This window comes from Diceros bicornis, chromosome 13 (genome assembly GCF_020826845.1).
Source record: "Diceros bicornis minor isolate mBicDic1 chromosome 13, mDicBic1.mat.cur, whole genome shotgun sequence".
NCBI classification, from domain to species: Eukaryota; Metazoa; Chordata; class Mammalia; order Perissodactyla; family Rhinocerotidae; genus Diceros; species Diceros bicornis.
In genome coordinates, this window is record NC_080752.1 from 5,845,252 (window position 1) to 5,863,435 (window position 18,184).

At 44.7% G+C, this 18,184-nt stretch overlaps 1 protein-coding gene across 1 annotated transcript; it reads right to left on the reverse strand.

The window, feature by feature from the left end:
• Nucleotides 1-10,871: 10,871 nt before the first annotated feature.
• Nucleotides 10,872-17,514, reverse strand: LOC131413233 (L-amino-acid oxidase-like). The gene is made up of 7 exons (XM_058553850.1): nt 17,484-17,514; nt 15,572-15,818; nt 15,060-15,143; nt 13,268-13,469; nt 12,674-12,742; nt 12,319-12,455; nt 10,872-11,697 (listed from the first exon to the last, which is right to left on the reverse strand). The coding sequence occupies exons 1-7, from the start codon at nt 17,512-17,514 to the stop codon at nt 10,872-10,874; spliced, it is 1,596 nt and encodes a 531-aa protein (XP_058409833.1).
• Nucleotides 17,515-18,184: the final 670 nt, after the last annotated feature.

An 18,184-nucleotide genomic window follows, 5' to 3' on the forward strand; every position in this document is an offset into this window, starting at 1 on the left:
ATGATGTTATCTATGGGCTTTTCTTATGTATACACAGCTGCTTTTAAATGTGTTAATCTCCCTAAGAGTCTCACCCCTGCTTCTTCTCAGGGCCTTTGATGTTCTGTTGTATTCCTCTGCCTGTAATCTCTTGCCTCCAAGCTCCCATGGGTCTGCAGCTCCCCTGCAGTTTTCTTGTGCCATTACACCTGCCACTGCTTTCAGCAGCCTCCACCCTAATATCCAAATTATGTCACTTCCTGTCTGAGCCCCTAGTCAGACAAAACAGAAATCAGTCCCTTGGGCAGCCCCCAGTCATGCGAGAACATTGCAAACAAGTTCCATTCTTTTCTTTCTGTCCCGAGGAAGGAACAAGGCATTGGGTGGCTTCCTCCTAATTGGGCCAGGGAGGGGGTCAGCAAGGGTGTGCAAAAACACCATGAAATTTCCCACTGCTTTTAGTGTTACTTTTTCATAATTGGGCCTTTGCTTGGTTGCTGCAGATCCCTGACTGGCTTCTTGAGCTCCCATGACGCTATTTCTAGTAGATCTGTTGCTGTTGACTTGATGTTCCAGTGGAGGAAGGGGGGCCTGGAGCTTCTGCCATCTTGCTGACATCACCATCAGATAGCTCTAAAAAGTTTCAGTTTTTTTAAACTTTTGCATTTAGGTCTATGACCCAATTTGAATTGGATTTTGTATGATTCCCTGGTTTTGGATTATAACTCCACCATGTTCTTGCTATGTGGCTTGGAAAAATTGCTTAACCTTTCTCTCCCTCAGTTTCTTCATCAGTAAGATGAGGGACAAAATAGTATCTACCTCATAGAGTTATTGTGAGGCTTATTTATATATATGTAAAGGACTCGGAAAAGTGACTGGGAAATAGTACACACTCAATAAGTGCTTTTGCTATGAATATTTTTATATCCTTTTGGTCTGGTGATCCACTTGTGCTGGGAAACTCAGAGGGGACTGACCTAGTTAAGTCTGAGAAAAGGCCCAACTCTACCACTTAGCCTAACTTGAAGAGCCTGATGGCTGGCTGGGAGTACTGAGAAGGGCAGGCTCGAGTTTGAACAGTGGATTCTGTTGTGCTGAATAAATGTGAGTTTTCTTTCTTTTCCATTTCCTTATTTGTACCAGTGTGGCAGTTTGAACACAAACTATAAGTATTCCCTGGAAGTATTGTTATTGATCTAATCATTAGCTCAATTTATGGAAACCTCCAAAGTCTTCTTTGTTTATGTGTTTCCTGAGGGCAAGGCTCATGGCTTTATTTAACATTTCCTGGAACACAGATGGGTCTCTGTACTCACTTCCCCCAAGAGTTTTGATCAAAACATGAGCCAGTGTTTTGGATTAAACTTTGGAACGCTAGAGGCCAGAAGTGAGTTTGGAGGAGAGTTGATTCATTTATATCGGTCAGTTCTTCCTGTGTTTGTGTGTGTTTAATTTAAAAATTTTCTGGAAAATTTTTAAAATACAGAAATGAATATAACAAGGACATAACAATCATCCTTGTAGTCATCAGCTAAATTGAACAAATTTTAACTTTTTGCTATATTTGCCTCAACCCATTCTTCCCCAGAAGTAAATACTATTCTGAAGTTAGTGTGTATTCTTTTGTCCAAGTTTATATTCTTTTATCAAATATGTGTGTATTAAAAATAATATATAGTATTTTGTTCTTAAATTTAATATATAATAATCTGTTTTGTTTTTTCTATTTGCTTTTTCACTCATCATTATTTTCAAAGATTTATTCATGTTGATACATGGATCATTGTAGCTCTTTCATTTTCGACTGTTGCATAGAATTCCATTCTCTGGATATACTACAATTTATTTCTTCACTCCCTTACTGATGGGCATGCGCTGTATAGATAGCATATAATTTCCATCTACTGTACTCTCTTAGTTTCCTATGCATTTATTACTAACTCGTCTTCAAACATCCCCCACAATTGTTTAAATTTCCTCTCAAATGCAAATGCATCAAACTTTCTTAAAATTCATCTTGTTGGAGACATCTCTCCTGGAGCTTTCTGACCTGCTTTAATCTGGTCTAAGTCTGTTGTCATCTGAAATCTCACTTTTCTATCTTATTGTGGTTTTCTCTGCCTCTCTCCTATGGCAGGTTCTCTATTTCTGTGCCCCTCATCTCTGTGCCCATCCAGCCGTGCTCCATGTTCATGCAAAGAGCTGTAATGGAGGGATTAGAAGCACGAGGTTTAGAAGGAGACAGACCGAGGTTGAATCTTGGTCTATCATAATTATGAGAAAATTTATTACCTTCACTGTGCCTCAATTTCCTCTTTTATATGATAGACATAAAACACCTTACAGGGTTGCTGGGAAGGTTAAGTGAAATGCTTTTTCAGTTATCAGATGTATGTATTGCAAATAATTTCTCCCAGGTTGTGCCATACTTTTCAATTTGTTTGTAGTAATTTGTGGTACATAGATATTTTATATTTTATTTGTAGTCAAATTTATCATCCTACCTGATTTGTATTTTATATGTTCTGCATAGGTAATCCTTCCCTACCCCAGCTCATGAAGATAGTCACTATAATTTCTTCTAAAAGTTTTAAAGTTTGGCTTTCACGTTAATCTACCTGAAATTGATCTCTGTTTGTGGGTTAAATATAGGGATCCACTTTTTTTTCATATGGGTAATGAATTGTCCTAAGGTCAAATATTGAATAAACCATCTTTTCCCACTTCAACTTGCAGTGCCTACTTTTGTCAAATTAATATTCCACGTGTGCACATGTGTTTCTGTTCTCTTTATTATGCTCCCTTGGTCTAATACCACACAATCTTAATCACTCTAAATTTTTAATAAATCTTAGTATCTTTAAAAGTTGCTTTGGTTCTTTTTAGTCTCTTTGCTCTTTCACAAAATTGCTGAACTCTCATATAACTTTACATCACAATTTGTATTTTCTCTTGGGGTTTGTAGACAATGATATAATATCAACGTAGACAGTGATATTAATTGTGAATGCTAGCAGTTTTGTTCCTCCTTACCAGTTCTTATACTTCATATTTATTTATTTATTTGTCTTATTTCACTAGCTAGGTCAACCAGAACAGTGTGAAGAGAAGTGGTAATTGTGGACATCTTTGTCTTATCTCTGATTTTAGGGAGATGGTGCCTAATATTTCACCATGAAGTTTGATGTTTGCTATAGGTTTTTAGGAGATAGCCTTTATTAGGTTAAGGAAATTTCCTTTAATCCTTATTTGCTAAGAGATCTTCTTTTTGTATACATGGGATATGGTTTGCTAATATGGCAAGGGTCTTTACATCTCTGTTCATAAGTAAGATTGGTCCATAGCTTTTCTTTCTTCAACATTCTCTTTCTGGCTTTGGTATCAAATTAGCCTACCATCTAAAATGAATTTGAGAGTATTCCTTTTTTTTCTGTTATTTGGAACACAGTATAAAATTAGGACCATATGTCATTTCAACATTTGGCAGAACTTAGTCTTAAAACTTCCGGGGCCTTTTATTTAAGGGGGACATAAGTCATTATAAACTATTAATTCTATGTACTTAAAGGTTATAGATCAATGTAGGTTTTAAAAATTGTCTTAATTCAGTTTTGGTAATCTATATTCTTATATGAAACTGCCTATTTCATCTAAATTTTATTTTTATATGAAATTGTCCTTTTCATCAATTTGAAAATTATCCATTTTCAAATTTATGGATATGAAGTTATTCATAGTATTCTCTTTGATGTTTAAAAAAATCTATTGTATCTGTATCTATTCTGTTGTGTCTGTGGTTATCACTTTTTGAAGTGATAGAAACAATGAAATCCCATTATTGTTTAATTTTCCTCTCTACTGTGGTACAGTTTACATAGCACTGGAATGATCTTTTTCTTAAAGGTTTGGTAGAATTCTGTGAAAACATCAGGGTTTGGTGCTTTTTGAGGAGGAGTTTGCCCTTTGACAACTTTATTTATTTTCATTATTGTGATTGGTCTTTTTAAACTTTCCTAAGATCAGTTTTGATAATTTTTATTTTCTTACAAAGTAACCTATTACATGCAAGTATCAAATTTACCTGCATATAGCTGGGAAAAGAAGTCTAGGTATGATTCTTTTAGTTATTCCATACTGGTTATTTCCCTATTCTCATTTTTTGTGTTATGTATTTGTGCTTTCTCCTATTTTTTCCTTGAATAGGTTAGCTAATAACTTATCTATTTATATTTGTTATTTTAAAAAGCTATTGCATTTATTAATTTTAATATTTTACTTTCTAATTAATACATTTCTAATATCTTTATTAAATTCTTACTTCTGTTTTTCTTATGTTTATTCTATTGTTCTTTTTCTAATGTTTTGAGTTGGGTGCCATCTTACAGTCACAAAATGGTTGCTGGAGCTCTAGCCATCTTGTCTGAGTTGTAGGCAAGAAGAAAAGAAAGCAAGGGACAAAAGAGGAGCCCCTCTCAGCTGAGTCAGATCCCTTTAAGGAGCTTTTCTAGATGCTTTATCCAATAACTTGGTTTACATTTCATTGGCTGTGCTTATCTCCAAAAGAGGCTGAGAAATGTGGGTCTTTAGCTGGGTGCATTGCCATTTGAACAGTACAGGGATCTGTCGCTAATGTTGGAGATAATAGTATGGGTAGGTAATCTGTTGCAGATTTTTAATCTTTGAAGTTCAGTAACTTGCCTTTAACTTGGTGTGGACTGTACTGTGGTATTTCTTTCACTGGGATACAGTATTTCATCTCCAATCACCTTCCTCCTGACTTACAGGTTATTCTTGTCCAGGATTTTGGTTCTGTCTTAAATTTTTAACACTACAAATTGGTTGTAGTTATTATTGTTTTACACAGTTGGTGTTTGTTTAGATTTTACCACATGCTTACATTATTGTTTGCTCACCATTCCTTTTTCCCATTCAGACTTTCCCACTGGAATCATTTTTATTCTTCCTGAGGTCCACCCTTTGAAGATCCTTCAGTGAAGTTCTGTACATGGTAAAACCTGTCAGTTTTTGTTATCTAGAAGTGTCTTATTTCATCCTTATTATTGAAAGATAATTTTGCTGGGTCTAGAACTCTAGGCTGACTGTTATTTTCTCTAAACACTTTGCAAGTATTATTCCAATGTCTTCTGGTCTGTATTACTGCTATTGAGAAGCCAGTTATCAATTTAATTGACAGTCCTTCATAGGTAATCTCTCTTTTTGGATGCTTTTAACATCTTCTGTTTGTCTTTTATGTTCTGCAGTTTGACCATGATGTGTCCAGGTGTGCATTTCTTTTTACTTATCCAGCTTGGGAATTTTTTGGACTCCTTAATCTGTGGTTTTATGTGTTTTGTCAATTCTGGAAAATTCTCAGTTATTGTTTCTTCAATGTTGCCTTTCTCCCATTCTATCTATTCTTTCCTGCTATATTAAATGAGATATAGATTTGTACTGGATGTTCTTCCCTCATCCTGCCTGGCTGTTCACTCCTTTTTCATCTCTTTGTTTCTAAGGAATTTACCTCTAAGTAGAGAAATTTCTTCAGCTCTTTCTTTCAGTTTTCTAATTATCTTTTCAGTTAAGTCTAACCTTCTATTATGTCTATCCTTTGTATTTATAATTTCATTTATGTTTTTCATTTCTAAAATTTCTGTTTAATTATTTCTCAAATCAGACTGGCAAATTTTTTATATTCTCTTTTCCTTGATCGTGTTTTTAATTCCTCTGGGCTTTTCAGTTTCCCTATTTGAAAAATGGAGGCTGGGCTCCATGTTCTTTAAGGACACTTAAGGAACACAGTCCATAAACACTCCCTGCCTTCCTCTTGGGTGGAGTGTGGCACACTGGTGGTGATGGGCTGTTTGCTCAGAGCTCTCTTGTTGAATTTCCCTTCTCTTCTGAGTAGCTCAGGAACTCAGCATTGGTCTAGAAGCCCTAGTCTGGTGCCAGCATACATTGAGGAGCCAGCATTTCCATTGCACCAAATGAGCTTGGGAAGCTTCAGTTCCAGCTACGTGCCAGGTGCACAGCAGCCTGGGGGCAGTGACCAGCTCTCACTCCTCCACCCTCACGCCCACGCGGCCCCAAGATGGGACCATTTCCAGAGAAAGCAATTTCCCAATCTTCCTAGGAGCACAGTTAAAATTACTTCCTGAAGTTCAATTTGTGTCTTCCTGCAGCATCACCAGAGAGTTTATTTTCTTCTTTCCTAGCCTTGGAGAGACGCAGGAGCCAGACACCTGGTGTTGAATAGAAGCCCTTCAGACAACCAGAGGCTCAAGGAAGAAGCAGAATTCTGATTCTTTTGGGTTAAGTAGTTTTAAAGATAATACTAGGTCTGACTCTGGTTTGGACTGGCTTACTTTTTATTACAAGGGTTCTGGGAGATCTTTTGATTTAATTTAAATGTTAGACTAAAAATTTAAATCTATGTAGACATGTAGACAGATAGAAAATCTTATTTATGCAACTTAGAGAAAAAAAACTTTTCTAGTTCTCAATTCCTTCATTGGTAAAATGGAGATGATGATCGTGTCTATTTCATAGAGATTTTTGTGGGAGATTTTGTTAGAAAATGGATGTGTGGTTCCAGGTCAAAACCTGCAATGTAAGATTCAATAATGATGGCTATTATTATTATTACCATCTAGTTGAGCCTCTTCTACTTGCGTGCTGAGTTGATCTCATTCTCAGAGCCTCAATTCCTAGTCTATCAAGCAGGAAGACTAACATTCGATGATGAATATAGAATGGGTTGGAAAAGGAGAGTGAAGAAGGGCCAAGTTGTTGCTCCTGACAGGGTCCACCTCCTCTTCCTTCTCCATCCCTCCTGCCTCACCCTTTTTCCTGGGGCCTGTTAGTGGGCTCTTGGCTTCCAAAGGGTCCCAGCTCCAAATTCTAGCCCTGCTTCTTAATCCAGAGCTCTGGCACCTAGTGTTCAATGTGCTCATTGGATTCTAAGAAGATCCTTGGGGGCAGGAAGTGAAGATGTCATGTTCAGGGACTCCAAGTGAGGGTTTATTCAAGACTCTCCATGCTCCTAGAGTAACTTCAACCTGGAATTCCCTGAGTTAGACCTCCAAATGGATTGTGTGGGTGGTACGTTTTGGGGAGGAATAGGGCATGCTTTTACCTCTTGATAGTTATTGGAGTCATCTCAAATGGTTTTTTGTTTTTTTGTGAGGAAGATTAGCCCTGAGCTGACATCCGATGCCAATCCTCCTCTTTTTTGCTGAGGAAGACTGGCCCTGGGCTAACATCTGTGCCCATCTTCCTCTACTTTATATGGGACACCGCCACAGCGTGGCTTGACAAGCGGTGCGTCAGTGCGCCCAGAGTTCGAACCTGCGAACCCCGGGCTGCCGAAGTGGAGCATGCCAACTTAACTGCTGCACCACCGGGCCGGCCCCTCAACTGTTGTTTTTGTTAAGGCATATGTTACATATGACTTATACGTGCTCACTCTCCTGTAACAGTTTGCAGATTTTGACGTAGTAAGATAACAAAGGCTGCTCTCTATGAGTGTAGTGGAGATCTGTAGAGAGACTGTCAGTTTTATGAACGGTAACCCCATTCTTTTCTTTTCCTCTTCAAGAAAGCAGGTAGGAAAGGAAATGAGAGAGTGTAACGTTATAGGGGTAATATGTCACCCAGACAGGTGATCACTTCAGGCCCGTGCTCATCTCAGCCTTCATGTAGCTCCTGCCACTTTGTCTGCCTCACCATTTGCTTGTTCTGAATTTTGCCCCCTCTCTTTCAGGCCAGTCATTCCTTTCTCTAACTAGACTTGCAGCATCGTACTATGGAAAGAGCTAGATTTCTGAGTCAGGCAGCCCTGGCTGTGAATTCTCCCTAAACCCCTGGCTATCAAGCCTGCAGCAAGTCATTTGACCCCACTGAGGCTCAGTGTCTCCATCTTTAAACTGGGAATAATTCCTCTCTCAGAGCATTGGAGAGCAAAGACCTACTGCCTGCTTTCTGTATAGATAATCTCTAGGTGTCTTTTATACATGATCTCTAATCTCTTCAGCCACAATATGGTGGGCATTTTCCTTATTGTCCAGCTGAGAAACTGAGGCTTTGAGGGGTTTAAAAGCTAATGTAGCAGAAGTGGCCTGTGCCCTGTCCATCCCTTCAGGCCTTACGTTGACTTCTGGCTTGCGGCTGCCAGCATTAATACCTGCTTCTTCTGCCTGGGGAATCTACCACAGAAAGGTCCTCCAGGTCCTGCCTTTTGCTCCTCTCTTTGCCTGGACTCCACTGGGTCAGGATTCTTCCCCTCGAAGAGTGTCAAGTAAAGTGTGGCTTTTGTCAAGACACTAAGGGGGTTACCAAACACAAGCAGTCCTGGAGACAGTTTGGAAAGCAACTCCTCCCGTGATGGAGCCAGGTTTTAGGGGATAGTTTACTCTGCTTCTTGTTCACCGTATGTATTGTGACTCTGTCGGTGGTGAACCATCTTGCACTGGAAGCTCCAAGGGAGCTGGTTTAACCCAGCCCTGGAATGGCTCAGCAGTATTCCCTAGTCCAACCCTGGAGTCTGGAGGAGTTGCAGTTAGTAGTGTATGTCTGTTGTTTTCGTCTACCCAGAACATTCTTCTTAAGAGATTGTCCCATTCTCCCCATCTACTGGCAGCTGGGGGTGCTAATCACAAGACCTACTTTCCTGGCTGAGGGGTGGGCCCCTGATTGAGCAGGTGGATGGGCAGGATGAAAATATAAATGAATGCACTGGAAGGGAGAAGCCCTTTTTTTCCCCTTGGAAGGCAACCTATGAAGATATTATCTTGGAGTTCCTTCTGACTGTGTTCTTTGCCAGAAGAAAGAAGAAAGCTGTGTTAGATTCCTAGGGCTGCTGTAACAAATTACTGCAAAATTAGATGGCTTAAAACAGCAAAAATATATTTTCTCACAGTTTTGGAGGCTAGAAGTTCAAAATCAAGGTGTCAGTCAGCAGGGTTGGTTCCTTCTGGGGGCTCTGAGGGAGAGTCTGTTCCATGCCTCCTAGCTTTTGGAGGTTTCTGGCCATCCTTGGCATTTCTTGGCTTACAGATGCATCACTCCAGTCTGTCTCCATCTTCACATGGCTGTCTTCCCTCTGTGTATGCCAGTGTTCAAATTTCTCTCTTCTTATCGGGACACTAGTTATTGGATTCGAGTCCACCCTAATCCAGTATGACCTCATCTTAACTTGATTACATCTGCTAATACCTTATTTCAAATAAGGTCACATTCGCAGGTTTTGGTTGGATAAAAATTTTGGGGGACATTATTTAACTCAATACAGAAGCTAAGTTAGGATAGCAGAGTCACGAGGAGGAAAGAGAGAGAACTTGAATAACGACTTATCAATTCCTAAACCCAATCAGTCTGAGTGAAGTGAGCTTCACCCTGGACTTCCCAGATATGTGAGTCAAAACATTTCCTTTTCCCTGAAGCTAGTTTGAGTTTGATTTCTAGCACTTGGAACTGAAGAAGTCCTGACTAATGTAGGGGTGAATGGAAAACCAGAATAAAGTAGGCTGGGGTTTTAACAATAGACCAAAATGCAGTAGGAAAATGTGAGTTTCCTTTCTCTTGTACAATATGCCGGTCTCAGGACACAGTACTCCATGCTAGTGCTTCATCGTGCTAGTCTTCAGAGTCCTCCAAGGTCTCCCTCATAGGAATGTTCTCCAGGGAAAGGATTTACCACTTTATTTACTTCTTCCTTTTGCCTAGTTGGACCCCAAATCCCAAAAGTTTGGGATGAAAAATGAGCCAGAGTTGGGAGCTGATCTTTGGAGGTGTGGGGACACAGGTGGGAGCAGAGATTTGATTCAGTCGAATAATGCTGTTCATGCTTTATAACTGTACTCAGCATAGTGCCTGGCACATGGTAGATGCATAATAAATGTTTGTTGACAGGCTGAGGGAAGTAACATATACTTAGTGGCTATCGGGGGGAAAACATAAAAAGACATAAAACATATGATCCCAGCCCTTGGGGGCTCTCAGTATCTTGGGCAGATAATACTCCCTCATGAAGGAATTACATAGCAACACAAGAAGATCCCAGTCCAAATGTTTGAGACTCTAGGGAGGAAGGGTCAGGCTTCAAAGGAGAGAAATCCCTGGGGTTTGGGTGTGGCCTTTAAGGGAGGATTTGGGGAGGGGGAATAAATTAAGTTGGGCCTAGAGGGACAGAGCAGGTTTTAGGGAAGAGCAGAATAGGGAGGGAGCACGTAGAATGAGCGTGGTGTCCTCCCAGGGGGATGTGTGGAATGGACAGGCAGAGGCAGGATGGTGATGGGAGGTGAGGGTGGAGAGGAAAAGCCTTTGGGCCAGGAGGCATCTCTAAGAAGCCAAGATCCTGCTCTTGAGCCTCAAACAGAGCAGAAAAGAACTCTCATCTCTCGTGCATGTAGACTCCGTGTTGGGCCAAGATGTGAGGCCCCGGCTCAGGCATGCAGTGATGGGGTTTGTGTGTACTGTGGCCAATCTGGTTTAACGTTGCTGTGTTCTGGGGTTTGTCTGTTCCTTTAGGAGTGTCTAGTTGCAGGTGATAGAAATTAGGGTGCTGTTGAAACCATTCTCTTTTGCTTGTTACATTATGCAGCAGGAGACAATTTCCTCCAAGCTAATGGCTGATTCTAGAACTCTCCATCCTTGATTTTTTCCTATCCCTCTATATACCCTGACTCTGCTGATCCTTCCTCAAGGGTTGGCAGGGGAGAAAGCAGGAAAGGAGGTGATGTTTCTTGTGGACTTGCCAGCTGGGTTCTTTGGCATTTTTGGCTTCCTACCTGTGGGCCAAGGGGACTAATGGTGACCTCTCTCCTGGGTCCTGCCTCTAACTCCCACCTCCCAGCCTGCTTCCCCCCAGATTCCCTCAGGAATTTCTCTCAGGGTTAGAAACAATTCTGGGTGTTGGTGAAGGTCTTGTGTCTCCCCATGGCCTCCTGGTCCACGGCAGCCTGGATGCTCCTGGCTGCCTGGAGGCTGGACTTGATGGCAGTGTCTATCCAGGCATGGGGCAGGCAGGTGTGCTCGCCAGCAAAGTAGATGCGACCCTCTGGCCAGAAGAGCTGCTGCGAATAGTCGGCAAATTGGTAGGGTGTGAACTCAGTGAAGGCGCCCATGGTGAGGGGGTCCAGGGACCAGCGCTTGAGCACGGAGGAGGGGCACATGTGCCGCAGGTCCTCCTTGGGTATCTGGTGCACAGCCGCCAGGTCCTCCAGGACGATATCCACTTCCTGGTCATGCTTCATGGATATGAAGAAGAGGGGATCATCATCCACAGTGTAGGAGGCCAGCAGAACACCCTTGCCGCTGGGGGGGCTGTGGCTTGGGTAGTAGATGTACCGCGAGGGCCGGTCAGTGATGGACACCCCACCCTGGATGCCATCCCGCTCCCAGAAGGGCTCATTACAGGCCAGAACCACCTTGGTGGCACTGGTGTAATGCACCGAGCAGAGCGCATCCACCTCGTCTGGGGAGAGCGGTGGCTTAAAGGTAATGAGGCATGTGGCCTTGGCTGAGGCGGAGATGATGACAAAGTCCGCAGTGAGGGTATGCAGTGCCGAGTTGGGCTCGTCCATTCGGTAGGAAATCCGGACCTCAGGCCCATCCCTCACTACCATCTCCACCTTGGAGCCCAGACGGATGGTGCCAGGCTTCAAGCTGGCACTGAGGGCCTTGGGGAGCTGGTCAAAGCCACTGGTGATCTCGGAAAAGCTGTGAAGAGAGGGTTGAGGGTGAGTGTGGGAGGTACTAGGCTAGCTTGCCAGCCAACTGGCCAGCAGCATTCCTGGTCCGAAAAGGGAGGAAACTAGCTTCCTGTAGCCTGTGCTGGATACTGCACAGACATCAGCTTTAACTAATCTCTGAGGGAGGGATTGCTGTTTAATTGTATAGTTTGGAAAACTGAAACCCAGAGAACAGGGACTTTCCCACAATGACATTTGCAATCTAGCTCTGGAGCCTGTGGATCCAGCCACCATGCAGTTCTGTGTCCTAGAAGGAGTCCTACAGTCCTGGGTTTGGATGCTGGCTCCAGCCCTTGCCCAAGTTGTGTGAACTTGTGTAAGTTACATAACTTCTCTAAGCCTCAGCATCCTCACGGTAAAATGGCTCTGAATAATAGTACGTACCTTCCATGCGAATAATAGTACCTACCTTCCAGGCGAATAATAGTACCTACCTTCCAGGTGATCATAGGATTAAATGTGACAGTGTTTGAAAGTGCTTAGCACAGTGCTTGGCACGTAGTAACTACTCAATAATCATAGTTCCCTTTCTCTGCTCTAAGTGTTGGAGGAGGGGTCAGACACGAGTCCTGGTCCAGATCAGCCTTACTCGTCACTTTTGAGGAAGATCGTGTCAGTCCACAGGGACTCTAGAAGGTACTTATAGTATCCAGCATCCTCATTCATTACATCCCCAATCATATTTACTGCTCCTCGGCTCAGCTTCCCTTCCTTCAGCAGGTAAGCCTGTGGGGAAGTGGAAGTGCCAGATGGAGGGCCCAGTATGTAGAAAGGGGTGCCAGCAGGGGCCTGGGGCAGGCAAGGGCTTGGACTGGACTACAGGGAGGTGGAGGCTTTGGCAGTGGGAAGAGAGGGTCCTGGTAGGCAGAGGACAGCCCTAGGGGGCTAGGCTGAGCACAGACCCCCCCTCTACCCCCATCCTGGGATTTCTTTGCCTCACTCACCTTGGTGGAGTAAGAATCATAAAAGGACATCAGGTGGCTGCAGTTGAAATTTTTCAGACTTTTTCTGAGCTGCAGAAGGGGAGGCAGGGGAAGCAGCTTTAGATTAAAGCCGTAGAGCCAGAGGCAGGACTCCTGGGTTCTCTGGATGTCCCTTTGAAGAGGGTGGGGGCAAGGAGGTGGGGGATGGAAGGACCAGGGAAGGGTACTTCCAGGAGCTCCTAAATGCTCCTCTTTCCCCAAACATCTCCCCTTCATTTAAAGACCTTTGGAGACTAAAATTTAAGGTGAAGATGTTCATTGCAATCCAGGAGGATTGATTCATTACAAAGGATTGGCTTATCTGGTGATTCCCTTGCCTTCCACTGTCACTGATCAAGCAATGGCCTTTGGACCACCCAGAGATGGGAGACGAGAGGGAGATGGGCACTAGGTTTGGGGTGGCAACATTCTTAGGGGGTGTTAGAAGGAAGGTGGACCAATCACAAGAGTACCAGGTAGGAGTCAGGTGACCTGAGTCCATCCACTAACTTGCCAGGTGACCTTAGGCCAGACCCTGACCTTTCCCGACCCTCGGAGGGGTGAGGCAGGAGGCACCTTGGCAATGGACTGGTAGAAGAGCTTCACAGCGCTCTTGCCCTTGTCTGTGGGATTCACGGAATAGCCCAGGAGCTCTGGGTCGGCCTTGACCTCCCTGGTGCGATAGCGTTGTCCATTGAAGAGGTACCAGGTGTTGTCATCATATTGGAGGAACTTGTTCAGCTGCAGGCCCAGCTTCTTGACATAGGTGTGGACCAGCCTGGAGCAGATACAGGCGTCACATGGCACCTCATTCCTGCTGGCCTCACAATAGAAGCCGTTTCCAGGAAAACTTGTTTCTTCCTATGCCCAAGGAGCTCACACTAACTGCTTCCTCATCTCTGACCTTGTTTCCTCTTGCTGCCACATTAACTCTTTTCCTTCTGTTTTTGCCCCGAGGGAGAAAGGGAGTAGGGAGTTCATCCGTTAGTGGGTGAAGGCCCTTTAGGAAATTCCAGCCCATAGGACTCAAATATAGAGACAGAGGCCTTTTGTTTCAGATAGTATTTGAAACTGCATTTTCCATTTCTAAGTAAATTTGAGGCCAAATCTAAAGACTCCTACTTTGGGCTGGTTCCATTGGTTTTTGTTTTTGTTTTTGGTGGTTTTTGGAGGGAAATCTTGGGTTCAGTTTACACTTAAGGCAAAAAAAAAAAAAAAAAAAAAGTCATATATTTGGAGGTATATGGAACACCAGGCGAGGCATTCTTTTTGTCTTGAAAGCCTCAGAACCAGGGGCCAGGTTCTCTTCCAGGATTCAGTTATGGTTTAGGGGTTGAACATATGCTTTTGTGGCAGGTGCCTCCTTGATTTTGAGGAGGAACTTTGTCACTTTCTCCTAGGAGAACCTTGAGTGAGGCAATATCTCTGAGCCCAGTTTCTTGATTTGTAAATGAGAAAAGTAAGAGGATCAAATTATAGAATTGTGGGGATCAAATGAAATAATGCACATATAGCACTTAGCACAGGGCCTGGCTCAACAAACGCCAGCTATTATATTGATTACTATTATTATTATTTTTTTTTGCTAAGTTATATTTTTTAATGTCCTTTTCAACTGTTTTCATATTTGTTGTCATACAGTTGTTCGTTTTATCTATTTTTATCTTTTTTGTTTTTTATTTTTTAATTTTTTATTTATTTTTATTTTTTTATTGTGAAATTTTTGTTGTACATTATAGTTTATCAGTCACCATATAAGTGCATCCCTTCACCCTTTGTGCCCACCCCCCACCCCCCTACCCCTGGTAACCACCAAATAGTTCTATCTGTCCGTGTGTTGGTTCATCTTCCACGTGTAAGTGAAATCATGCACTGTTTGTCTTTCTCTTTCTGGCTTATTTCACTTAACATAATACCCTCCAGGTCCATCCATGTTTTTGCAAATGGGATGATTTTGTCTTTTTTTATGGCTGAGTAGTATTCCGTGGTATATATATATATACCACATCTTCTTGATCCAGTCATCAGTCAAGGGACACTTGGGTTGCTTCCATGTTTGATTACTATTATTTTATAGCTTAATGTGGTACAATTGACATATAAGAAGCTGCCCATGTTTAAAGTACACAATTTGTTGAGTTAATGGCGACTATTGTTATTAGTTTGGGCTCTCCCACTTTCTGTGTGACCCTGGGCTCTGAGCCTTGGTCTCCTCTGTTAAGTGGGAGGCCAGAGTTGTGACTTGCAGGAGTAAATCACATGAGACGGTGAATCTGAAAGGACTCTGACAAGATGGCAGCCCGGCCCCTCCTACCTCCTCCGTTTTCCTCCTCATTGCCCTTCGCTCCATCCCTTGCCGGGGACTTACCTGTGGGCCTTTGGGATTCGCATGGGCCCCAGTTCAAAGCACCAGCCCTCGTCCTCATTCCTGAATGTGAGCACTCGTGGTGCTCTGGCTTTCAGGATGGTTACCTGGGGTCCGGAAAAGGTTCCCAAGGTCATGCCCTCCCTTCTCCCACCCCCACCAGGCCACAGGCTCTAGTCTGGAGTTCCCAGCAGTAGGTCCCAGAATATGGAGGAATCAAACAGGGAAGCGGGGGGTTTCCTCCAGGAGGGTCCTGAGTAGTGTAAGTGAGGCAGAACAGCTCCTTGGGGCAGGGCACAGAGTGCCTCCTGGCCCTTTCCTGTTTGCGTAGCCCTTCTCTACTTTTGTTTCCATGAGAACACAAGTTGCAGTTAAGGTAGGGTGTCAGGGGGAATCTGGATTTTTGAGGAACAGTAGTTAAAGCTAACAGACCCAGTGGGTTATGGGCAGTTGTCTAAGAGTTGGCTGTCACCTCACTATTTTTCTTTTCCCACCCAATGAAGAAAACTGCAGGCAAGTGAGTGAGGCCCCTCCAAGACCTGCTCATCTGGTGGCCAGCATCCTGCAGTGCCTTGGCCGCTGCCAGGCCGGACATGCCAGCTCCCATTACCACCACGTGCCTGGGCATTGGGGAGGTGTGGAGGCCCTCCTGGGCCGTGACAAGAATGGACTCGTATTCAGGGTCCTGGAAGCACTTGACCAGGTCATCATAGGAGCCACGGCAGCTGGGAGTAGCCAACAGGAGCCCAAAGATGAGGATTCCTGGGGCAGAGAAAGGAATGAGGGCTGCCTTTCTGGGGCCCAGGCTCTGTACCCCGCCCTACTCAGAGTGAGCTTGGCTGTGTGAATGAGTGGAGGTGGTAAGATCAGGCAGTGTCTGTCGAATGTGTGGTTGTAAACATGTGATTGTGTCTGTGTGGGGGTGATTGTGTTGTGTGGGGTATCAATGTATGCGTGGACCGTGCTGGTGTTGGTTGTGTGATTGTGAATGTAGACTGCAAGTCGTGTGTGTATGCAATTGAAAACTCATGAGTGTGTGCAGGTTCATTTTTAACTGTAAATATGCCTGCTTCTGATGATGAGTGTGTGTGTGAGCTTGTCTGTGAGTATTTGAGAATGACTGTGATGTAAGTTTCTGTGATTGTGAGTTTGTGATTGTTGCTCTTTATGACTGTGCATTGTCTGTGATTGTCTGTGAGGGGGTGTGCTTGTGAGTACCTGAGTAAACGTGGACGAATCTGGGAAGACAAGACGGGTTGTAGAATGGGGTGTGTGTTGGCCTGTTTGGAAGAGTGAGGATGACATGTGTGCATGTGCTGGAGTTTGAGAGAGAATGTGCTTGTGTGTGTTCCTGTGTTTGGGTGCGTTTGAGCATGAGGCTGGGTGGGAGAGTCTGAGGGTGTCTGTATTCTTCGGGAGTGTGTGCATTTGTGGGAGCATTTGTGTGTGTGAAAGTGAGGGTATGTGAAGCACGGTTCTCTTTGGGGGAGGAGCGTGGGGGAATTGTGACTAGTTTCTCAGCGACATTACTAGCGGTAATGCCCTGTATTGGCAGTCCTGTTCTTCTCCAGCCTCACAGTATTTTTTCAAAGCCCTCTGGTTTTCTAATGTGCAGCCAGGATCAGAAACCATAGTTAATATATAACATGCAGCAAGTCCTGAGTGACTTGCTTTTCTTCTCCACAATTAACTGCTCTGCTGTACAGAGAAATTCAGCTGTGAGTCTGAAACAAGAGGCTGTGTGGTTTCCTCAGGGATGCCCGCTCTAAAGGGGAAGAGCAAAAAAACTGAGCCCCGTTGCACTAGCCTTAGCTTTTTTGGGCAGGTGAGAACCCCCTTAGTCCAGTCTGGACAGACGGGACAACTGAGGCTCACAGAAGGTAAGGAATCTTCAGGGGCCACCCACTGAGGAGGGGCAGGAGACCCAGCTGGTTCCCAGTGCAGGCCCTTCCCAATGCCAGGAGAGCCTTCTGCATGGGTGACTCCTCAGAAAATAGGAGCAGGGTAACCATGCCCCATGGGAGAGATCACCAAGCCTCACCTCCTCTCCTCCTCCCCCAGACCTACCTCAACCTCCCAAATCCGTTCTCCACCCTGACAAATTTTCCCATCTCCCTGAGCTACCACCATTCCTGTCTCAGGCCCCATGTCCTTCCCCTTGAATGGGCCCAACCCCCAGACTCATTCTCCAGACCTATATCCATTCCCTTGACTCACTTTCAACACCTGGACCTCTCTGTAGTCCCTGTTCTCAGTCCCCATCCTCCTTCCCCTTGCATGGCCTTACACCCAGACTGCCCCTCAGACCCATCTCAACCCCTTTTGTCCATCTCCACCCCCCGATCTAGTTCCTTTCCCTGTTTGAGTGTCCAACACCTCCTTCCTCGGGTGCCTCTCTCTCAGACCTAGAGGAGGGACCCCACTTACCCCTCATCTTGGCCTTGGCCTTGAAGTTCATGCTGAGCCCGGAGTGGCTCTCCCTCTCTTTATGAGGAGCCAGCTCCACCCCAGCAGTAGCTGGCCTCACCCCACCAACCTGCCCCAGGGCCCTATTGTCTGGGCCAAGCAGAGAAGCCCTGCCCTGAAGGCCTGGGTTGTCAGGTGAGATGACTGCAGTGACTCAGTCCCATCCTCTCTGGCCTCATCTTCTGCATCCCCACCTTCCTCCTGGCCCATCTCCCCTCCTGTGGAAAGCCCCCTTTCCCAGCTCAGACTCCAGCACCTGGGTGCCAATGGGGAGGAGGGACTGTGGGAGCCAGGTAGGCCATCCCAAACCTGCTGGGACCCTCTCCCAGGAATGGATGAGGACTGAGACTGAGCATCTGGGCTGGTTTGGAAGTCTAGTGTCTGGGCTCCCAGCACATGCCAAAGCTCCTGACTGCTCCCACTAGAGAATGTCCCTGTTCCACTGCTGTCCCACCCTGGAGTGCTCTGCTCCCCTGTGAGTCTACCCACAGCGAGGATTCTTGCCAGGAGCACTGGTGGGAGAATTGTGCCCTCCCCTCCCGTCTTGGGGGCTCCCTGAGGAAGCTGGGCAGAGGTCTCTGGCCTGGCCCATTCACAGTGAGGAGTGGTTTTCCCCGCTTCCTCTGGCTCCCCCGGGGCTTCCTAGGCACATGTGTGCTTCT